Source organism: Mirounga angustirostris, unplaced genomic scaffold (genome assembly GCF_029215605.1).
Source record: "Mirounga angustirostris isolate CCGP_5_RB_7025 unplaced genomic scaffold, mMirAng1.0.hap1 SCAF_12, whole genome shotgun sequence".
In the NCBI taxonomy this organism is placed as follows: Eukaryota; Metazoa; Chordata; class Mammalia; order Carnivora; family Phocidae; genus Mirounga; species Mirounga angustirostris.
In genome coordinates, this window is record NW_026991720.1 from 11,482,024 (window position 1) to 11,506,762 (window position 24,739).

Below are 24,739 nucleotides of genomic sequence, written 5' to 3' on the forward strand. Positions count from 1 at the left end.
GGCATTAGTACTAGAGTCCTTTTTTTTTTTTTTAAAGATTTTATTTATTTATTTGAGAGAGAGAGAAAGAGAGAGAGCAAGCACATGAGAGGGGGGAGGGTCAAGAGGGAGAAGCAGACTCCCCGCAGAGCAGGGAGCCCAACTCGATCCAGGGACTCCAGCATCATGACCTGAGCCGAAGGCAGTCGCTTAACCCACTGAGCCACCCAGGCGCCCAGTACTAGAGTCCTTATTATATCCATTTGCAGAACCCACTGCTCCTTTTTAAGACGCACCTGGTACTCAAATATCATAACTAAAGAGCTGCATAAATAATTGTACAAAAGCAGAAAAGGCACCAGTGTGTGCAGGCACTTAGCTATAAAACAAGTGAATGCACTAAGTTATTTGTGGGTGAAATAATAGACTTTTGGATTTCCTTTAAAACACTGCAACAAAAACAAATATCGTAAGGACATGGGCAAAGCCAGATTAAACAAGATTGGCAAAATGCTGATAACTGTTGAATTGGATAAATGATATGAGGGCTTGTTACACTATTCTGTTTTTATGTGTATATGAAAATTTGTATAATAGAAAGGTATAAAATGTGTGGATGACTGATGTTTATTAAAGAGGAAGGATGATGATGGTCAAAGTGCCTTGCTTATCAGGTCTTTACCTCCAGCAGGTTCTACTCATTCCACCACCAGTAATCAGACCAGCCCAGGTCTCGCAATCACTGAGCCTGCGGCTTCATGCCATCATCACTCACAGGCTTCCAATTAAGGCCAACCCAGGATGAACTTCCATCAGGAGAAAGTAAGTAAATGGAGCCAAGTCTCCTCCTTATCCTTTTTTTTCCCTTCTGTTTTTCTGCCCACCAGCCAACCTACTTCCCTGTCACCCCACCCAACTACTACCTGCACACATTCTGCCCCTCCTTTCTCCATCAGTTCTTGTAAACCCTCAACATAGTTCACCTAAAACTGCAGCAGATCAGCTATCAACCGATGCCAGGAATATGAACTCTCTGCCTTTCTCTGTCTTTTTGCGTCCCCTTGATTTCTCTGTAACAGTGTGAATACTGACCTTCCTGCTGGCCCAGGCCTGACCTCCTGTCCACGCTCTGATTCTAGGATCCCCTCAGATGGTGCCCTCACATGATGCTCACCATCTGGCTTTACAGAGCCAGGGAGAGGCAGGGGAATGTGCACAGAAAGGTGTAACAGAATCAAGAATAGGTCCTATCATAAAGTTTCAAGGATACAGTGCTCAGAGGGGCAAAATGCAATAGAAAAATCTATGAAAAATACGTAGTTAGAAGAGGGTTTAAGTAACTAGGAAATCATTACCAACTGTGATTATTTCAGAAATTATAGAAGTGAGTTCTAGGAGTGTAGGATTCAGGCAAGAAGCCATGGGATAGACTAAAACCTTACCTAAGAGTGTATACAAGGATGTGAAGGAGAAAAATGTATAGAATTTTATACAGAAAAAAAGTCCAAACCTGGGGGTTTTCAAGACAAGTTAGGCAGACCTGTGCATGTTTGAAGGAGAAAGGAGCCCGTGGGAAGAGTAGGGATGAAGAATGTAGGATGTCAGAAACCAGGAAAACACAGTCTTGGGAGCGATCAAGAGGAATAGGATGAAAATACATATTGAAGGGTTGGCCTTATAGAGGAAGACGCACCTCTGTTCTGAAATGAGAAGGATAAGTGGAGGGCTCAAATTTTAAGGAGACTGACTTTTGAAAAAGCTAAAAAATTCTCTTGAATGGTTTCAGTGTTCTCGGCAAAAGAATGTATTAAGCTAAGTGAGAAAATACCTGGCATAAGGCCTAAAGCATCATAATTGTTTGACGTCTGGGCGTCCCAGGAGACTCAGTAGCAGTACGAGGGTGGCAGTAAGAAAAGCAGCAAACACTGAGGGTTTACCACGTCCGGGAACTCCTCCAAGCTATGCAGTAGGGGCAGAAATGGAAAGAACAGGAGAAGCAATAATCAACAAGGAGTATCTTTTTTTAAGAATAAAATAAGCGAGGGCGCCTGGGTGGCTCAGTTGGTTAAGCGACTGCCTTCAGCTCAGGTCATGATCCTGGAGTCCCGGGATCGAGTCCCACATCGGGCTCCCTGCTCGGCGGGGAGTCTGCTTCTCCCTCTGACCCTCCCCCCTCTCATGTACTCGCTCTCTCTCACTCTCTCTCTGTCAAAAAAAAAAAAAGAATAAAATAAGCGAGCACATTCTGCATGGGGCACTGGGTGTTATGCACAAACAATGAATCGTGGAACACTTCATCTAAAACTAATGATGTAATGTATGGGGATTAACATAAGAATAAAAAATAAAAAAAGAATAAAATAAGCGAAAGTGAGCTTGAGAAAAACAGAAGGTTGGTTGGCAGAGATATCACGGAGATTTCCTCAGCAAATGAGCAAGCAATTTTGAGGCATCTGCAGGAACTCACTTGTATTGGGAAGGGTTGGCAGGTGTCTGGTCAGAAAGGAAGCTAGAGGAATGGATGGAATTGAAGTAAGTAGGCAGTCCTAGTAACACAAAGGAGCAATCAGTTAAAAGGTCTAGCCAATGTTATCTTACAGAAGGGTTGGTAATACCAAAAGCATCTCCTTGCTGCTCATTAAGCAAAGGGGAAATAGTCAAGGATGAAAAGTGTGGTTAGCATATAAGCACAAACAAGAAAATCAGCAACAAGGCTCTGTAGTATCACCTCATTTCAGGAACTAATTATGTGACTGCAAGGAGGTTGAAAATATGGCCCTCATCCCCGCATTGCCAAGCCTTTATTATGAGAAATCATCAAAGATGGTAAAAAGCAATCTTAGAAATTTAACAATAGCGACAAGCATTTCTGATGTGAACTTGTGATACCATAGACCTCACATGAGAAGACAGCATAATAAGGGAAGCGTCAATCATTACTTCATGCTAGTTAGCTACAACCAATTATATTCTTTCCTATTCCCACCGATTTTAGGAGAGAAAGAAAAGAACTAAGTCGCAGAGGGAAGGGCAAAAAACTAACGTGACCATAATCACTTTGTGGAACAATAGCATTTATCAGTCATGCACAGTGCCTCTTTCCATGTTCTGATGTTTAATAATAGTATTAATATTACATTCAAGTACTCATTCTTGTGTGTTTAACATGCCGGCATTTTTCTTTTCCTCGCCATTATATTTTGAGATTTGCTCATGCAGACATACTTAAATGTAGTTCTTACTTCTAACCGCCTGCACGGTATTCCGTGATTTGCATGTAGCACATTCTCCTATCCCTTTCTCTACCGTTGGGCATTCAAGTCATTTCCAGCCCTGCTGGTTCACACTATGCTGCAGTGAACTCCTGAACACATGTATTTCTGTATCTCCAGGAGAGGGTCTGCGGGGTGCACACTTCACAGTGAAGCCTCGAGGACACAGAATACGAACACAGTGCTGTCTCACTAACCATGAACTTGTTCCACAATGACCCTGTTAATTTATATCGCCTCGCACAGTACAAGATGGCTCACATTTCTCCCCAACCTCACCAGTCGTTTATATTACCTGGCATTTTAGTTTTTGCCAACCTCGTGGTTATAAATGGTTTCTCACTTATTCTTGTTTTTTGTTGTTGTTGTTTTTTCCATTTAATAGTTGGCTGAGCGTCTTGTGTGAGGTGTGATGTTCAGTGTGTTTCCATCTGGGTGAGGCCGGCTGGTGTCGCCTCAAAGTCACATTTGGGAAATATGTTGCTTCACGGACTAAGGTTTAACAATACTTCCAAAGTGGTCACATGTATTTATTGCTGAACTTCAGAAAACAAGAGGAAAAAAATTGAATGGGTTCTGTTTTGAACCAATTGCAATTAGCTACTGTGAAAGTGTTTCAGAGTGGCATGATAAGGAACATGGAAGGAATCAAGACAAGATAAACATGTGGGCCCAGCTTTGTTTCTCTCCAATGGCTTTTCTTAGAGTAGCACCTGATCTGATTAATGACTTTTATTTGAATCCCTTGAGAAATTGGGGCGCCTGGGTGGCTCAGTCGGTTAAGCATCTGCCTTCGGCTCAGGTCATGGTCCCAGGGTCCTGACATCAAGCCCTGTGTCAGGGTCCCTGTCCAGCAGGGAGTGTGTCTCTCCACCTCCCTCTGCCCCTCCTCCCCCCAGCTCATGTGCGCTCTTCTCAAATAAGTAAATTTTTTAAAAACCTTTAAAAAAAAAAATCCCTTGAGAAATAGGACAATTTTCCTTTCATTTCTTGGCAAAAAAGATAACTTGCTCCTGAAAGGCTAGTGCGAAGACAAGATTAAAATGTAGGTCAAGGATCCACATCATAGCAGTGACGACAGAGAAGGAGAAAAGAAAGATTGCGTGGTTGTTTAAATGTTCTTATCTGTGACAAAAATGATGCTGAGAATCTCTTCAATGACTTGTCATCCATTCGAATTCCTCCTTTCAAATAGCCTAATCACATCCTCTATTTTTCTTGGTTTTTAAAATTAATTAGTGGTATTTCCTTATAGAACTATAACTCTTTGATATTCGTGATGCAAGTATCACTTCCTGGACTATTATTTCTACCTATATTGTCCTTGTTAACCAAAATATTTATTTTTAATGTAGTCAAATCCATCAATTTTTCTCTTAAAGGATTGTGCATTTTACATCTTTTTGGTATATCTGGAGCATCTACTTGATTTTTCGTCAGATGATAAACCTACTTCTCTGAAACACTTATTTTAAAATTAAAGCATCTTTCACTGATTTATGATGCATCACCATCATTTACTGACTTTACATAAAAAACACATGTTTTTGGACTGTCAGTCTGTACTGTATGTCCATTTATTGTTATACAAATACTACTTATAGCTTTGCAGTATATTATAATATCAGGAGAGTTACTCATCCATTCTTCTCTCCACCTTAGTTCAAAATTTACATTTTTTTAAGCAGGGAGGGGTAGAGGGAGAGGGAGAGAGGAAATCCTAAGCAGGCTTGCTGCCCAGTGTGGAGCCCGAGGTGGGGCTCAATCTCACTACCTTGAGATCAATCCTGACCTGAGCTGAATCTGAGTCATCTGCTCAGCCGAATGAGCCAACCAGGTGCCCTTCTTTCTCACGCTTATACATCATTATACATGATTTGATGGTGTGTGAATTTTTAAATTTAAACTCAATTTAATTAACACACAGTGTATTATTAGTTGCATAGGTAGAATTTAGTGATTCTTTTTTTTTTTTTTAAGATTTTATTTATTTATTTGACAGAGAGAGATACAGCGAGAGAGGGAGCACAAGCAGGGAGAGTGGGAGAGGGAGAAGCAGGCTTCCCGTCGAGCAGGGAGCCCGATGTGGGGCTCGATCCCAGAACCCTGGGATCATGACCTGAGCCGAAGGCAGAAGCTTAACGACTGAGCCACCCAGGTGCCCCGGAATTTAGTGATTCATCAGTTGCATATAATACCCAGTGCTCATTACATCAAGTGCCCTCCTTAATGCCCATCACCCAGTTACCCCATCCCCCCACCCACTTCCCCTCCAGCAACCCTCAGTTTGTTTCCTATAGCAAAGAGTCTCTTATGGTTTGTCTCCCTCTCTTTTTTGGTCTTATTTTCTTTTTCTTCCCTTCCCCTGTGTTCATCTGTTTTGTTTCTTAAATTCCACATGAGTGAAACCATATAGTATTTTTCTTTCTCTTACTGACTTATTTCTCTTAGCATAATACCCTCTAGTTCCACGCACATCATTGCAAATGGCAAGATTTCATTCTTTATGATGGCTGAATAATATTCCATTTATATATATCACCTCTTCTTTACCCATTCATCTGTTGATGGACATCTGGGCTCTTTCCATAGTTTGGCTATTATGGACATTGCCCCTGTAAACACTGAGGTTCATGTGCCCCTTCAAGTCACTATGTTTGTATCCTTTGGGTAAATACCTTGCAGTATAGTTGCTGGGTTGTAGGGTGTTCTATTTTTAACTTTTTGAGGAACCTCCATACTGTTTTCCAGAGTGGCTGCACCAGTTTGCATTCCCACCAAGAGTGTAAGAGGGTTCCCCTTTCTCCACATCCTCGCCAACATCTGTCGTTTCCTAACTCGTTAATTTTAGCCATTCTGACAGGTGTGAGGTGGTATCTCATTGTGGTTTTGATTTGTATTTCCCTGATGCCAAGTGATGTCAAGCATTTTTTCATGTGTCTGTTGGCCATTTGTATGTCTTCTTTGGAGAAATGTCTGTTCATGTCTTCTGCCCATTTCTTGACTGGATATTTTGGTTTTTTGGGTGTTGAGTTGGATAAATTCTTTATAGATTTTGGATACTAGCCCTCTATCTGATAAGACATTTGCAATATCTTCTCCTTTTCCGTAGGTTGCCTTTTAGTTTTTTGTTTTGTTTTTTTTAAATCTTTTTTTTTTTTAAGATTTTATTTATTTATTAGAGAGTGAGCGAGAGAGAAACAGCTTGAGAGAGGAGAGGGTCAGAGGGAGAAGCAGGCTCCCTGCTGAGCCAGGAGCCCGATGTGGGACTCGATCCCAGGACCCTGGGATCATGACCTGAGCCGAAGGCAGTCGCTTAACCAACTGAGCCACCCAGGCGCCCCTGCCTTTTAGTTTTGTTGACTGTTTCCTTTGCTGTGCAAAAGCTTTTTATCTCATGAAGTCCCAATAGTTCATTTTTGCTTTTGTTTCTCTTGTTTCTGGCAATGTACCTAGCCAGAAGTTGCTACAGCCGAGGTCAAAGAGGTTACTGTCTGTGTTCTTCTCTAGGATTTTGATAGATTCCTGTCTCACATTTAGGTCTTTCATCCATTTTGCACTTATTTTTGTATATGGCATAAGAATACCATATACGAGAATATATGGTCCAGCTTCATTCTTCTGCATGTGGCTGTCCAATTTTCCCAACATCATTTGTTGAAGAGACTGTCTTTTTTCCACTGGATATTTTTTCCTGCTTTGTCAAAGATTAGTTGACCATAGAGTTGAGGGTCCATTTCTGGGTTCTCTAGTCTCTTCCACTGATCTATGTGTCTGTTTTTATGCCAGTACCATACTGTCTTGATGATTATAGCTGTGTAATACAGCTTGAAGTCAAGAATTTTTATGCCTCCAGCTTTGATTTTCTTTTTCAACATTACTTTGGCTATTTGGGGTCTTTTCTGGTTCCATACAAATTTTAGGATTGTTTCTTCCAGCTCTGTGAAGAATGCTGATGGTATTTTGATAGGGACTGCACTGAAAGTGTAGATTACTTTGGGTAGCATAGACATTTTGACAATATTTGTTCTTCCACTCCATGAGCATGGAATGTCTTTCCATTTCTTTGTGTGTTCCTCAATTTCTTTCATAAGTGTTCTATAGTTTTCAGAAAACAGATCCTTTACCTTTTTGGCTAGGTTTATTCCTAGGTAATCTTATGGTTCTTGGTGCAATTGTAAATGGGATTGATTCCTTGATTTCTCTTTCTTCTGCCTCATTGTCAGTGTATAGAAATGTAACTGACTTCTGTGCATTGATTTTATATCCTGTGACTTTGCTGAATTCCTGTATCAGTTCTAGCAATTTTTTGCTGGCATCTTTGGGTTTTCTACATAGAGCATCATGTTGTCTGCAAAGAGTAAAAGTTGGACTTCTTTGCTGATTTGGATCCCTTTTATTTCTTTTTGTTGTCTGATTGCTGTGGTTAGGGCTTCTGATGCAATGTTGAACAACAGTGTTGAGAGTGGACATTCCTGTCATGATCCTGACCTTAGGAGGAAAGCTCTCAGTTTTTCTCTGCTGAGGATGATCTTCGCTATGGGTTTTCATATATGGCTTTAATGATATTGAGGTATGTTCCTTCTATCCCTACACTGCAGAGAGTTTTTGTCAAGAAAGGATGCTGTATTTTGTCAAATGCTTTTTCTGCATCTATTGAGAGGATCATATGGTTCTTGTCCTTTCTTTTATTAATGTGATATATCACATTGTTTGATTTGTGGATGTTGAACCACCCTTGCAGCCCAGGAATAAATCCCACTTGGTCCTGATGAATAATCCTTTTCATGTACTGTTGGATCCTACTAGCTAGTATCTCAGTGAGAATTTTTGCATCCATGTTCATCAGGGATATTGGTCTGTAATTCTCCTTTTTGGTGGGGTCTTTGTCTGGTTTTGGTATCAACGTAATGCTGGCCTCAGGGCACCTGGGTGGCTAAGTCAGTTAAGCTTCTGCCTTTGGCTCAGGACATGATCCCAGAGTCCCAGGATTGAGCCCCATGTTGGGTTCCTTGCTCAGTGGGGAGTCTGCTTCTCCCTCTGCCCCTCATCCCACTCATGCTCTCTCTCTCTCTCTCCCAAATAAATAAATAAAATCTTTAAAAAAAAAAAAAAAGGTAATGCTGGCCTCACAGAATGAGTTTGGAAGTTTTCCTTCCATTTCCATCTTTTGAAACAGCTTCAGAAGAATGGGTATTAATTCTTCTTTCAGTGTGTGGTAGAATTCTGCTGGGAAGCCATCCAGCCCTGGACTCTTGTTTCTTGGGAGCTTTTTGATTACTGATTCAATTTCTTTGCTGGGTATGGGTCTGTTCAGGTTTTCTCTTTCTTCTTGTTTCGGTTTTGGTAGTTTATACGTTTCTAGGAATGCATCCATTTCTTCCAGATTGCTTAATTTATTGGCATATAGTTGCTCATAATATGTTCTTATAATTGTATTTCTTTGGTGTTGGTTGTGATCTCTCTTTCAATCATGATTTTATTTATTTTGGTCCTTTCTCTTTGCTTTTCGGTATCAACCTTATTAATTCTTTCAAAGAACCAGTTCCTAGTTTTGTTGACCTGTTCTACTGTTCTTTTGGTTTCTATTTCATTGATTTCTGCTCTAATCTTTATTTCTCTTCTCCTGCTGGATTTAGGCTTTATTTGCTGTTCTTTCTCCAGCTCCTTTAGGTATAAGGTTAGGTTGTACATTTGGGACCTTTCTTGTTTCTTGAGAAAGGCTTGTAGTGCTTTATACTTCCCTCTTAGGACTGCCTTTGCTGCACCCCAAAGATTTTGAACGTTGTGTTTTCATTTTCATTTGTTTCCATGAATTTTTAAACCCTTTATTTTCCTGGTTGACCCATTCATTCTTTAGTAGAATGCTCTTTAGCCTCGATGTATTTGAGTACTTTCCAAATTTCCTCTTGGGATTGAGTTCAAGTTTGAAAGCATTGTGGTCTGAAAATATGCAGGGAATGATCCCAATCTTTTGGTACTGGTTGAGACCTGGTTTTTGACCCAGTATGTGATCTATTCTGGAGAATGTTCCATGTGCACTTGAGAAGAATGTGTATTCTGTTGGTCTAGGATGAAATGTTCTGAATATATCTGTGAAGTCCATCTGGTTCAGTGTGTCATTCAAAGCCCTTGTTTCCTTGTTGATCTGCTTAGATGATCTGTCCATTGCTATAAGTGGGGTGTTAAAGTCCTCTACTATTATTGTATTATCAATGTGTTTCTTTAATTTTGTTATCAATTAGTTTATATTATATTTGGCTGCTCCCAAGTTAGGGGCATAAATACTTACAATTGTTAGATCTTCTTGTTGGATAGACCTTTTTATTTTGATACAGTGTCCTTCTTCATCTCTTTTTACAGTCTTCGATTTAAAATCTAGTTTGTCTGATATAAGGATCACTACCCCAGCTTTCTTTTAATGTCCATTAACATGATAAATGGTTCTCCACCCCCTCACTTTCAATCTGGACATGCCTTTGGATCTAAACTGAGTGTCTTGTAGACAGTATATCGATGGGTCTTTTTTTTTTGTCTAGTCTGACATCCTATGTCTTTTGACTGGAACATTTAGTCCATTTACATTCAGAGTAATTATTGAAAGATATGAATTTAGTGCCATTGTTTTAACTGTAAAGTCACTATGTCTGTAGATTGTCTCTGTTCCTTTCTGGTCTTTGTTACTTTTGGGTTCTCTCTTCACTCAAAGGATTCCCTTTAATACTTCTTGTAGGGCTCACTTAGTGTTCACAAATTTCTTTAGTTTTTGTTTGTCCTGGAAACTTAAAAGTTCCTACTTCTAACTTCTAAGAACTTTCATCATTTTTCTTTTCATGTGTACTGAGATGACTCTCTTTTCCTTTGGCCAGCCATTATGACAGTGAATCATAAATTTTCTGAAGCTCAATCATCCCTGTATTCCTGAGGAAACTGTCACTGGGTAAAAATATGTTTTTTAAAAACATTCAATTTCCGTGGATAATGTTAAAAAATGTTTTCATCTATAAAACTGGTGTATACTTTTCATAAATATAAGGATTTTTTAGTCTAGGTTATGCAAACCTCATAAAATCAGTTTTTCTTTCTTTTTGTTTCATTTCCTAATGAAATGGTCATGGTTCTGAGTTTTGGAAACAGTGCCAAGAGGAACCATGGCCACTTAATTTCATTTCCTAATGAAAAACATTAATATATGGGCATCATGTGTCCCTTGAAAGTTTGGTAAAATCCATCTTTAAAATTATTTTCCATGGGAGTAGTGAGAAGGGCAAAGAGGTTATCTCTTTAATAGTAATTCAGTGTCAATGATTATAAGTCTTTCCAAGTTTTTTTTCTTCTTAAGCCAATTGAGCTTTTATTTTCACATGTGTGTCCATTGTGTCTATAAATACTTCTTTTTTTTTTTTAGGATTTTATTTATTTATTTGACAGAGAGAATGAGAGAGCACATGAGAGGGGGAAGGGTCAGAGGGAGAAGCAGACTCCCTGACGAGCAGGGAGCCCGATGCGGGACTCGATCCAGGGACTCCAGGATCATGACCTGAGCCGAAGGCAGTCGCTTAACAAACTGAGCCACCCAGGCGCCCCTCTATAAATACTTCTTAATAATATTCTCTTATTATCTTTAATCTCTACTGTATCTATCTTAATTTCTACCTTTTTATTTTTTAAATTCATATGTATCTTTTCTCATTTTTCATTGGGGTGAGAATTCTAGAAATTTATCCATCTTCTTGGAATTTTTAGTAAATAAACTTAAGGTTTGGGTTATATTCTATTTTGTTTCTTTTCTATGTCTTTGATTTTCATATGTATCATTATAGGTTATTTTTGATACTTTAGGTTTACTCTACTGCGCTTTTTCTATCATCAGTATTTCTATAAATTTACCAAAAGAAAAAATGCAAAGCCCCAAAAGAAATTAACTTTTTCCCCTTAGGGCCATAGATATTCATCAAACTCAATAATTTAACTAACCTCTTCTCCACTGTCATCTCACCAGTTGATTTGCAATCAGATGACAAATGGTTGAGGAATGTGGAGATGATGTAAGTATTTCCAGTCTCTGTTCAAACACAGATCTCACATGGTTCCAAGTCTGAGAAAACTCCCAGCAACCCTCTGAGAGGGGACAGAGGCACCACCACCCTGAGGAATCCCTAGGCCCAAGTAGAGAATTCCCTATGTTGACACAACTCTTCAAATAAAGCCAGACTACAGCCAAAGAAAACATTGTGTATAAAACCCCAAACTCCTTGTCTTTGGTAACCTTTGCTTTAGCGCAGAGTTTACACATCCTGAAAATTATGTCCAAGTTCCTCTTGGCACTGTTTCCAAAACTCTGAACCATGACCACACTGCTGTTTGTGAATGACATCATCACATCTGCGAGTCCTGATCACTAAGGAGACCTGTTCAGACAGAGTCCCTTCCCATTAGCCTCTCACTTTACTGGGAAACTATGCACATAAAAAGAATGGGAAATGGGAGTGCACTCTACATTCTGAAAGCTCAGTGCCAGGGAAGTGGGGGTAGAGTTCTATGTTGGAAAATATATTGATCATAGCTCTTTAATATAATAATTGTAAGTGGCACTTACGCAGTACTTTAGAATTTACAAAATGTTTTCATAAGTAAGATCTCATTTAAAATCTCAAAACAGTTTTTTGTGTCAACCATACCTCAGTAAAGTAGTTTTTAAAGAGAGAATAAGGGGCGCCTGGGTGGCTCAGTCATTAAGCATCTGCCTTCGGCTCAGGTCATGATCCCAGGGTCCTGGGATCGAGCCCCGCATCGGGCTCCCTGCTCAGCGGGAAGCCTGCTTCTCCCTCTCCCACTCCCCCTGCTTGTGTTCCCTCTCTCGCTGTGTCTTCCTCTGTCAAATAAATAAATAAATAAATCTTAAAAAAAAAAAAAGATATTAAAGAGAGAATAAAAGGTGAGGACGCAAGGACAGACAACTCCTTAGGAATTTTTCTGACTACATAAAAGTGGGAGTTAGGTGAAAAAATGGGATCAAGAGAGATTTTTAAGGTGGGAGAAATATCAGTTTGTTTAAGAGGCGCTTGGCTGGCTCAGTCAGTAAGAGCATGCGACACTTGATCTCAGGGTCATGAGTTGGGTGTAGAGTTTACTAAAATAAAATTTAAAAAATAAAAAAGAAGAGAAATATGAGTTTGTTTAAACCCACTTACAGAAGGAATCTGAAACAGTCAAACTCACAGCAAAAGAGAAATCAATAGTGGTTGCAGGGGCTGGGAGTGTGGGGGGATTGGGGAGTTGTTATTCAAAGGGCACAAAGTTTCAGTTATGCAAGATGAGTAATTTCTAGTGATCTGCTGTACAACATCGTCCCTACACTTAACAAAGTGTATTGTGCACTTCAAAATTTGTTAAGAGGGTGGATCTCATGTTAAGTGTTCATACCGCAAAAACAAAGGAAAACAGGAAACTCTGGGAAGTGTCAGATACGTCTGTTCCCTTAACTATGGTGATGTATCATGGGTATTTGCATCTGTCCAAACACCAGATTGTATCCTTTAATGTGTACAGTTCTTTTTATTCAATTTTACCCCCTAGAGCTGTTAAAGAGCAAATGAAATCTTAAAACAATCTGCTAATTAGACACAGATTATAGTAATATTCTTATATTCAGTCACGTGAACTAAGGCTTGGACAAACAAACAAAGGTAAATTTGGGATAAGAACCTAGAATTTTAGAACCCAGAATTTTGTTTCCAAGTTTTGGGGGGTTTTTTAAGATTTTATTTTTAAGTAATCTCTATACCTGATGTGGGGCTCGAACTCAAACCTGAGATCAGGAGTCGCATGTTCTACTGACTGAGCCAGCCAGGTGCCCCTGTTTCCAATTCTTTCCTTCTTCATGGGGTTTGGATTCTGCCCTCACTTCCAGTCTGTGGTGTAGCTCCTTACACTTTATGAAGAAGGGAAAATGGAAGGAATAAGACCCTTTGCTTCCCATCCAACTACACACTCTTAACATAAGAAGTATGTAGGAATTGTGATAATTGTTTATTATCAACCGGGGAAGTCATTCTACTCTATCATGGAATCATTTTCCATGTAAATATTCTATATGATGGAGATGTGCACACCAGGAAGTAGGTAGAAGACAAGTAGATGATTTCCGGGGCTGAAAAATGGAGGCCATAGGACCCTACCTCCCTGCAGGCCCCCTTTCTGGCTTCTCATCTTCCTAAACTCCTAACACTGTAATACCCCAGGGCTCAGTTTGGGGGACTCCTTCTTTTCTCTAACTATACTCATTCCCTAACTAATCTCACCCAGTTTCATGATTTTAAACACCATCTGTAATTGATGACTTCAAAAAAAAATTTTTTTTTGAGAGAGAGAGAGAGCACAAGCAGAGGTTGGGGGGGTGGGTGCAGAGGGAGAGGCAGAGAGAGAATCCCATGCAGGCTCTCCACATTCAGCATGGAGCCCGATGCATGGTTCGATCTCACTAACCTGAGCCAAAATCAAGGGTTGGATGTTTAACCAACTGAGACACCCAAGCGCCCCTGACTACTTCAAATTTATACATCTAAGTGGCACTTCTCCCATGAACCCCCATGAACTACACAAATCCACGTGGACATCTAGTAGGTATCTCAAACTTAACATAACCCACACTGAACTTCTGATCATGCTTCCTCCCCCAAACTAGCTGCAGCTGAGGCCTTCTTCATCTCACACCTTGATCCTTCCTGTCACTCAGGCAGAAAAATAAGCCATTCTGATCCCTCTTTCGCACCCCATATCCAATCCACCAAGAAATTCTGCTGGCTCTGCATTTAAAGTATATTCATATTCAGAATCCAACCACATCTCACCACTTCTACTGCTCATCTAATCCAAGTCATATTTTCCCTCACCTGGATCACTGTAATGCTGATCTCCTTGCTTCCACCCTGCTCCCCTACAGTCTATTCTCAACAAAGCAGCCAGAGGGATCCTTTTATAGCATTCCAGTCCTCAAAGCCTCCAGTGGCTCTTCATTTCACAAAGAACAAAAGCCAAGTTCTCACAATTGCCTATAAGGCACCACCCCCTGACCACCCACTGATTTTCTGACCTCATCTGCCACTACTCTGTCCTCACGGACTCCACCCCAGCCACATTGGCCTCCTCACCGTACTTCAAACACACCATGTCTGCACCTGCCTTGGGACCTCTGACTAGTTAATTCTTCTGCCTGGAATGTTCTTCCCCCAGATATCCACATGATTCACTTCTTTACCTCCTTCAAGTTTTGCATCAAATGTCACCTACTCACTAAAACCTTCCTCAAACATCCTATTTAAAATTGCATGTCTTCCCTCACATTTCCTATCCTCCTTTATTTTTTTCCACTAGACTTATCACTTTTGAATGCGTTATATAATTTACCTAATTTGGTTATTGTCAATTTCCTCCCTAGAATGTAGCTCCAATAGGACAGGATCTACACCCCAATACCTAAATCAAGGTTTGGCACATGGTAGGTATTCAATAAACATGCTGAATTGTTGAATTAATGAATAAATTGGTGAGTAAATGAATGAGAAAAGATAACCTCTAGGGTCCTGTGATGGCAGGACACATGCACACATAGACGTGCAGGATAATAACCAAAAAAATCAAGAGCAATTCCTCAGCTCCCAAACACAGAGGGACCTGCCAGAGTTGCCTAATTCGTACTCCAGGGGTGTGTGTATCCCATGGTGGAGGCTTCCTAGTGCAGTTTCCTGCGTCCTTGCACATGTGTGAGAGTTAAGAAAGGAGATTCATTCATGCATCTCAACAGCCAGTTCCCTTGCCCTAGCCATTGGACAAATTAAGACATCTGAGACCTACCAGGCACCTGACACTTCACTACATGTTCTGCAGCTGCCACCTGCTCCAGCATGCAGAGATGGGAACTGCCATGGCAAGAGAGGAGCAAGGCACACTCTAGGGAAAGTGCTGGGTACCAACGGGACAGATAGCACTCTGGGCAAGTGGGCCGCATGAGACCGGAAGAGTTGTTCCTCTTGGACAGTATAGGAGGGATTGTGGTGAGTGGATTAATCACAGGATGCTCTGGCTCTTGTCCTCCCTCTGGAAGGGACTAGTATACTCCTCTCCTCCCTACTGCCCCCACCTCTCCAGGGATATAAGGCAAGCCAATGTTCTAGAACCCACCAGACACAGCTAATCAGAAACTACTGTGGAAAACCCTTCCAGGTTTCTTGTTTAGCCTCCGCATCTCTTCTCCTCTTTCCAAGCCCTCCTTCTCCTCTATAACTGCCTACTGCAACTCTGTAGCCTCCTGTTTTTCATTGTGCCTGTGATCTCTCTAACCTCCAGTCACTACAAGCTGAGTCTCCTCTCCCCTGCATCTCCAGGTAATCCCTCTCCTGAGCCCAGGTAAGGAGAAGCCCAGTGTTTGCAAGGTAGGTGGGCAGAGGAAGAGAAAGAAACACCAAGAGAAAAGCATGGAGGGGTGCCTGGCTGACTCAGTTCCTGAAGCATGCGACTCTTGATCTCAGGGTTGTAAATTCAAGCCCCACGTTGGGTGTAGAGATTACTTAAAGATAAAATCTTTAGAAAAAATAATATGGAAATAAGGAAATCAGAATACTTCCCAGCTAAGTTTGCCCAAAAGAGAGACCAAATGTTAGAGTAGAATTTTTTCCCATACTACCACCCTCCCTAGGTCAGATCCAGTGCCCCACATCATTAAGTCACAGGGCACACGATGCTCAAAGCACTCTGTGAAACCCTTCAGTCTTGGATGCACTGAAGTGGAGTCAGGTGTGAGGAACATCAGGCAGCTGCAGATACCAGGAATTTTAGGTTCTACTTCTATTTTTATCCAATTAATTTACCCAAATGCATTTCTTCTGCCTCAGCTTTCCCATCTAAAAGTGGGAGAGTCTGTCTTCTCGAGTGAACACATGTTCTCATGGCAAGAGGCATCCAATGATATGTTGTTTCCATATGTTCCAATATGTGAAATAAAACTAAGGAAAATAATTTATTTTCTCAGAGGCAGAATAGAAAGTATTCAAGAAGATAATATCCATAATAATTATTTGGCTCCACGGGACATGAAAACCCCCTGTCATGTATTATCAATGGCTCCGTGTATTTCTCCCTTCCTTGTCAAAGAACTAATTCCCCAGGTTTCAGACCACACCAACCACAGGGACCCTTCCTTGAAGAAGACCTGGGTCATCATAGCCCACCCTTGGGCTGGCTAAATCCTGTGCATTCTAGCTCATTTCATCTAATCTTTGTTGCCTTTCTCAGCAATGACAGGCATCTATTCTGGAAATTGAGAGGCAGGGAGTAGGATGGTGGGGAGTGTGCCCCATGGGAAAGATCTCCTGAAGCCAAAATTATGCACACACCTCTTGCAGGTGACCGGTTTTCTGAGGGGCCCATGGCTTTCTGAGGCAGTGTTCGGAAGACATTAACAGGGTTCTCTTCTAGAAGGTGGCTGGCCCAGGACAGGAACATTTTTTTTCTCACCAGTATTTGTTTTCTTGTTTTTTGTTTTTTGTTTTCATTTTAATGAATCATGAAACTACCCTGGCAAAACTGAGGCTGCCTTGACTTCCTCATCCAAGCAGCTGCCTTGCCCTGTCACTGAGCTCTAGCTCTCAGGCTGTGACCAACAAGGACCAAAACAGCAGCTTTCAGAAGGAGGCTCTTCACTGGGTGTTATGCACAAACAATGAATCATGGAACACTTCATCTAAAACTAATGATGTAATATATGGGGATTAACATAAGAATGAATGAATGAATAAATAAATAAATAAATAAATAAATAAAAAGAAGGAGGCTCTTCTGGGTTTTTGAGGGAACCCTCCTGCTGTTTTGTACCACAAGATGCAGTTCAGAAATTAAAAGCATTTTTAAACCTACTAAAACTGACTTCGTGGAAAATGATAGCTGACTTAAAAATAAATAAATAAATTTTGAAAACGAACTAATTTCCCCCTAGAGCAAAGACGCAACATTTTTTTCCAGTAGATAAGGTGACTGGTCGTGAGACCTAGAATATTTTTCAAATGGTAACGGTAGGATGACCATGCAGTTATGTGCAATAACATTGACCTTTACAGTGCTCGCGCTGGGACGGTCTCCTCGCCAGACAATTTTGATGTTCAACATGAAAGTGCTTTTTTCTGAAGCACAGCCCTCTTCTTCTGGCAGAAGCCTGGATCAGAGACTGACTTTAAATGGGGGCTGCTGCATTCAAGCGGGAGTTTCTTTCAAAGCATCAAAGGCAGAGAGCTGGCTCTAAAATCAGTGGGACTCCTAGATTTGTACGGTTCAAAGCTCCTCTCCAGATGAAAATGAAAGAGAGCAGGAAGCCCGAAATGATATTTTACTCAAAGCCCTAATCCCACAATTGATTTTGGGGGAAAAAAATAACTAACAGTGGCATCTATTCAGGGAGCTCTAAACACAAGTGCACACATTTTGTGATTCTGAATTCCTAGGAAACTTGAGGAGAAAATGTTGGCCAAAACGCAAAACCCAAGGTAACATATTAAGCCAGAGCTCGAGAGCTTGAAGACTGCCCACAGAACTGTCATTTTGAGAAAAGCTCCAGAGCAGACACAGAAAGTAGCAATGGCCTCTCTAATTTTTATAACATGTAAAATCACTAAACACTTCAGAAAACACATAAATGGGGAAAAGCAAGAATGTTTGTCTAAGGAAAATATGCTCTATTAAATCTAGTTAAATGCTTTTAGGGGATAAAGATGCTGACAAGTAACCAACAAAGGATTTCTTTTATTTAGACTTTCAAAAGCCTTTGACAAGCTATCTCACCAAATTTAGTCAGCAAGGACTCAGTAGATGCCTCATCATGTCTAAGTAACTGGTCACAAGACAGAAGTCCTGCTGCAAAAGAGGCACATATCCCAGGGGTCAAGGCTTTGATTGTGAATGGTTGCAGAAGGAAGCATCTCCACATCCAGAGATGGTATTTAGCTCCTCTGAGTAAAGAAGTTACTGATGAGAAAAACAAAAACAAAAACAAAAAACAACACCAAAAGATATGTTTGTGTGCTAGAACAAGAAAATGGTAAATGCATTTTATTTTTTTTTTAAGATTTTATTTATTTATTTGAGAGAGAGAATGAGATAGAGAGAGAGAGCATGAGACAGGGGAGGGTCAGAGGGAGAAGCAGACTCCCCGCCGAGCAGGGAGCCCGATGCGGGACTCGATCCTGGGACTCCAGGATCATGACCTGCGCCGAAGGCAGCCGCCCAACCAACTGAGCCACCCAGGCGCCCGGTAAATGCATTTTAATTCAAGGGATTTTATTCCAGAAAACAAATCTAAACTTAAAATACATAACAATGCATGTATAGGTAAATTCATGAGTTTCAAGTTAGTGGTCCTAAACCAAGGACAAGCCTTATGCTTACGGTAATCATAGCTGCCAGAGGCAGACAGAGCCCAAAGGCTGACACGATACTGTAGAAGTTGTTTTATAATAATGATACGATGAATAACCACCTCTTGCTGCCCACTCTGTGCCTGGCACTCTCTTGTGGGCTTTCTTTGCAGTGTGCCTATTTCTCCCTACAGCCCTATGAATTAGACACCATCTCTATTGAGAGACTGAGGATCAGGGAGACAGAGGTAATGTGGCTGGTGAATGGGTGCAGCAGAGTCTGAACCTATAGATGTCTTCTTCCATAGTCTGTACAGTTTTAGAAAAGCAATAGGAAACATAACAGAAAAAGAAGTAGAGGGCGCCTGGGTGGCTCAGTCGTTAAGCGTCTGCCTCCGGCTCAGGTCATGATCCCAGGGTCCTGGGATCGAGCCCCGCATCGGGCTCCCTGCTCGACGGGAAGCCTGCTTCTCCCTCTCCCCCTCCCCCTGCTTGTGTTCCTGCTCTCGCTATGTCTCTCTCTGTCAAATAATAAATAAATAAAACCTAAAAAAAAAAGAAAAAGAAGTAGAAAGAGAGAGGGAGAGTGATGATGATAATGGTGATAGATTGATATGTAGATAGACAGACAGACAGACTTATCCACATCTATGTCTACTTATTTCCCTGTGAGTTTCCTAAAGCCAGAATGCTATGAACACCCTGCTTCTAGGACCCCAGAAAGACAGAGAAGGCACAAAGTGGGAAAGCACCCGGAAGGACACAATCAAGAGGTGAGGAGGTTTGCTTGGTGGAAAGATGAGTATCCGGAGGAAATATGACCTAAGCCCATCAATCGTGGAGAAGAGAGATAAGAGAAGAATGCTTTCCAGGCTTTTTGTGCACCGGGTTCTGTGCTACTATCTGGGAATCCGCACAATGCCTCTCCTTTGTTAACCCCAGCTGACAGTGAGGAGGCAAGCCTTTGGAAGTGTTAAGTGACTGGTCCCCATCCCAAGTCAAACTCAGCAAATAACAAAGCAAAATTTTACATGGGGGGTGGGGGGGAACGACACGGGACACACACACACACACACACACACACACTTTTCCTACTTCACAGAGGACTTTAAAAAGGAAAAAAAAAACCCAACTTTTGAATATATAGTATGTATTTTTCCTAAAAGGAAGCACTGGAAGAAAATACATTGCAGAACAATTTGTATCAATTCATAGACCGGAGGCCCATGATAGATTATTAAGTCAAGTTAGGGAAATTCATGCATATTTATAATTTTCTATATTTAAGTCCCTGGGAGACAACGATCTAATTTTTCTGTGACCTCTCTTTTGGTGCTTTTGTAAACAATAATACTAGATCAGTGGGCTCAGGTCTACTCTGAAAGACAATTCTGGCAGAAATAGAACCATCAACCAGGAGTTGTGAGACCTGAGCTCTGGTCTTGCTCTGCTACAGACAGCAGTGAGACCCCAGGCTGGTTATGTGACCTCTCTGGGCCTCGCTGGCTATAACAGGAGGATCTGGACCTTTGACCTCTAAGCTCTATTCCAGTTCTTATGGAATATTTACAACCCAGAGGGGCCTGACTTGTCTGCCTCTCAAAGCTCTCACTGGCCAATCTCTTTTTAGACGTGCTTTGATTGACTATTAAAATGACTTCAAAACATCATTATTACAGATCATTTTCATTATTCTGCACAGCAAAAATCAAATCCCAGATCTGTAACCCCAGCCCAGTGAGGCTTCCAGCCACATCCAGATGTCCTGGGCCACCAGCCAGCCATGAGTCTGTGGGTGCTCCATGGGGCCTTACACAATTAGGAAGGCAGATCTGCCAGAACAATAACAATACCAGTGATGAATGTCAAAGCTAAGGAGAAATTATTTTTAGATTTGCTATCTGAGGTTATCTGTATTACTGCTCACATCTACATGTCCTCAAGAGAAATGTCAGCAAAGGGAAATCTGAAGACAGAAATGCCTAGAAGAGTGTAGGCAATTTCTGGGCAAGGGACAGTGGAAGATATGGGGAAAGGGGTAGGGTGTGTCTTACGTGGAGAGGATTTTTTAGGAGAGGTATAAATACAGAAGACTGTGTAGTGGATATGACCATGAACTATGAGAGGCTAGGTTGCTTGAGTATAAAACCTGCCGTTAGCACTAACCAGCTACATGACATTTAATTCCTTTAGGCCTCAATTTCCTTGTTGGTAAGATGGGGAGACTAAGAGTCTACCTACCTCATCATGAGTATACTAAGAGTCACTAGGATTAAGTGAGTTAAATGTGTAAAGTCCTTCTGAGCAAGGACCTACCAGTCTCTTAAGTGTAGCTGTTATTGTCAGTGTTATTAATCACCCGGAAATGAGAATATCTGCCCTTCTGCCCCTGGGGAGAAAGGTGGCTCAGGCAGGCCTTGTAGTGTTTTCCCTCTGCAGCTCCTACTAGGGTGGAGCTGGATTTTCAATCAAATCATTGAGTTTGAAAAGTGTCTCTGCCCTGCCCCCCATCCTGCCACCCGCCCCCCAATAAAAGACATTTCTAACATACATTCTTAGGGTTTATGATAAATGCTCCTGAATACACCAAACTAAGTAGAAACATTCCTCAGTCTACATTTGATTGGATCAACCTACCTGGCTTGCTTTCCACAGCCTTGTTTGTAAAACATGACGCACCTTGAGCTTGTAGTTACTGGCGTCCCCGCCCAAACTTTCTTATCATTTCTGCACAGTGCGAACACAAGGAAAAAGAACAGGATTGCTTCTGCCTCTCTGCCCCCCTCCCTGCTTCTTTAAGGAGATGAAAAGAAAGAAGTAGAGAACGGCAAGCCGAGGCAGAGTGGAGAGGACCACGGTGGGTACTTCCACAGTTTCAGCCTACCTGAGTCTCCAGGACAGCCAGGCTTCTCCCTCTTGTTCCCACATACAGCTAAGACACTCGACACTTGGCAAGGAAGAGGCACTCAACACAGGTTTGTTAAATTGGCTCAACAGATAAATACCAGCCAAAACAAACAAACAAACAAACAACAACAAATGTAAGGGCTCTAAAACAGATGGGAAGTGACTCCCCTCTTACCACCCATGCCAAACCCCACCCCACTCCTCCTCTAAAAGACCCCACCCTCGTGTTTGAAGGTGCTCCCCTCAGATGACAAGAAAGAACATGGAGTGATACTGATAAATATAAACCACCAAAATTCTCCTCTCAAAAAGGAGCCTTAGATAGCAAAAATCCAGTTCTTCCACTGATTTACCCGTTGTCCTTAACCCGGCTTTATTGCTGTTGTGTTCTGTGGTATAACAACCATGCACAAATTCCACTTCCAACATCAGTCATCAACAGTGACTCAGAGGCACTAAGAGGAAATTATAGTTGAGCTTACAATTAAAGTTAATAAAAAGAGGAGATACGGAAATAAAAAGAGATGCCATTAATAGCTCCTGGAAAATCAAACACCCTCCTGCAGTTCGCCTAAAGTCCTTATCACCTCATGTTCCTCACTGCAAAGATTTGCAACAATTGCAGCCAACCTACATGCTGTCAAAGTTTTCCAAATGTTGCCTGCAAATGCGTCACCGGGCAACGCTGAGAAAGAAATTGTGCTCAGTCAGCAAATGTGGAATGTACTGCTAACTCTGAAAGGCGAGTTAGAACAGATACACGTCACTTTTTCTCACGTTGACAGAGGGTTAATAAAAAGGTTAGGGACATTTTGTTCCTGATGCACCCAGAGAGGCCTTCCCACTACTCCCCCTGCTGCCTAAGTATCTGCTTCAGCACCTGGAACAGACGTCTCTATTTAAGGCTAAATCAATGTGGATTAACAACTGATCCCAGTGACCCTTTTTTATGGCTACTTAGGGATCACGGGAAGTTCTGGATTCAGCCTCAGGAAAGCAGATTCTGTTCCTAGCTTTCTGTGAGTGGTTAAGCCTCCCCTACACACATCCCACCAGCTTTATTTTCCTTTTTAAAATTATGAGATTACCGCCAAGGTCTTCATCTGTATCTTGTTTTTGCGATTCTGTGACACACCACAGAAAGCAACTCAAAGGGCAGGCAGGAGAAAATAGAAGCAGGGCAGAAAGACACATTCCCTGCCTTGAGGAGCTAAGGCTGAGAGCAGCATAATACTCCTGGCAATACAAGACCCACCAAATAATAACTAGGGTCTGAAGGCAGGGAATCCTTTGTAGGTGGAGGTCAGGAGAGAGAGGTTGAAAGGAAAGGGCCTAAAATTAAGGCTTCTTTGGAAAAAGCACGTTGAGAAGTCTAGTCCAGGAGGCAGGCAAAACTATCCAAGTTAATAAAACACCAACAAGGGGCAGGGGAGGCTGGGAATGCACCCGGGAACCCTACCCCCCTCTCTGCAGCCACTACTCCCTCCTACCCTTTAAATTCCATCTAGCACTTTCTCGACCACTGGCGCAGAGGAGCTATACCCACAAGCTCTCCCTTTCCCCATTTCTTTCCTACAGGTGCCTCTGGGCAGCCCAGTGCATGGACAGCCCAGGCAATGCCACCCTGCCTTGTGGCTTTCTCCTCCAGGGCTTCTCTGAGTTCCCACACCTGAGGCCGGTGCTCTTCTTGCTGCTGCTGGCCGTGCACCTGGCCACGCTGGGCGGGAACGTGCTCATCGTGGTGGCCGTGGCCTCGGTGCCCAGCCGGCCGCCCATGCTGTTCTTCCTGGGCCAGCTGTCAGCCATCCAGCTCTGTTACACCCTGGTGGTGGTGCCCCGCTCCCTGGCCGACCTGGCCGCGCCCGGCCTCGGCAGGGGCAGCCCCATCTCCTTCCTGGGCTGCGCCCTCCAGATGCAGGTGCTCGTGGCGCTGGGTGGGGCCGAGTGCTTCCTGCTGGCCACCATGGCCTATGATCGCTATGTGGCCATCTGCCACCCGCTGCGCTACACCGCAGTGGTGACCCCAGGGCTGTGCGCGAGGCTGGCCCTGGCCTGCTGCCTCGGGGGAATGGCGGTGGCCGTGGGGCTCACGGTGGCCGTCTTCCACCTGCCCTTCTGCGGCTCCCGCCTGCTGGCGCCTTTCTTCTGCGACATCACGGCGCCGTCGGACCTGGCTTGCACGCGGGGCTACGCCGACCAGCTGCCCCTGCTGGGCGCCTGCCTGCGGCGGCTGCTGCCCTCGCGGCTCATCCTGTCCTACGGGGCCATCGCCGCCGCCCTGCGCCGCCTGCGCCCCCCGGGGCCGGCGCAAGGCCGCCTCCACCTGCGCCTCACACCTGGCCGTCACCTTCCTGCACTACGGCTGTGCCACCTTCATGTATGTGAGGCCCAAGTCCAGCTACTCCCCGCGGCGGGACCGCACGCTCGCCCTTGTCTACACCAACGTCACGCCGCTGCTGTACCCGCTCATCTGCAGCCTGCGCAACCGCGAGATCACTGCCGCCATCCGCAGGGGGCGGGGGCGGGGGCGGCAGGGACAAGGTCTGTGTGATGAGCCCTGACGGCAGGCGGGCAGGCACCAGGCCAGAGGGGGCAGCTCTGCTCCCGCTCCCTAAAGCTTTCGCGGCCGGGGGGTGTCTGTGTCAGGAACGCCACCAGGGGGGACTCAAGGACTGGATTCGGGGAAGAGAACCTGCAAGAGTGTCCACGGCAGGGGCTCCATCCTCCACCCCCCTTTGAGCGATGGCCAAAGACAGCGGGGTACAGAGCCCTAGACCTGCAGACAGTGGCCCCATCAGTGCTTGCTGGTTCTCCCCGTGCACCCGAGCCCGCGCAGGCTGAGGGGCCCACGGTGATGAAGAAGGCACGACTCATGGCCGCAAGGGCTCACGGATGGGAGCGGACGGACAAATGTGAGGGGTGAAGAGGCGATGGATGGAGTGGTTCCTGAGAAGGAGTTTCTGTGCTAGACTTTCTGAGAGGAGAGGGGAGTCAGGAAAACTTCTTGGAAAAACAAAGAGGACTAAGGAGAACTGTAAGTTGAGTAGAGGTCAATCAGAAACGGAGGGTGAAGAATGGTCCAAGCAGCAAAGGGTCCAACAGGGACTGGGACACTGGGAGGGAAGGACCCTGTAAACAGCGGAAGGATGTGAATTTCCCGAGTGATCTGATGACTTG

At 43.1% G+C, this 24,739-nt stretch overlaps 1 protein-coding gene and 1 long non-coding RNA gene across 4 annotated transcripts in view; one reads left to right on the top strand and one right to left on the bottom strand.

Annotated features, from left to right (window-relative positions):
- Positions 1 to 24,739, bottom strand: part of LOC135362231 (uncharacterized) — a 248,167-nt gene that overhangs the window by 117,967 nt on the left and 105,461 nt on the right. The gene's annotated exons all lie outside the window — the stretch shown is intronic.
- Positions 23,044 to 24,123, top strand: LOC123836076 (olfactory receptor 10AC1-like). Its single transcript, XM_045865182.2, is given in 2 exon segments — positions 23,044 to 23,854; positions 23,856 to 24,123. Coding segments are annotated over 2 exon segments (960 nt in total). The 5' UTR covers positions 23,044 to 23,162.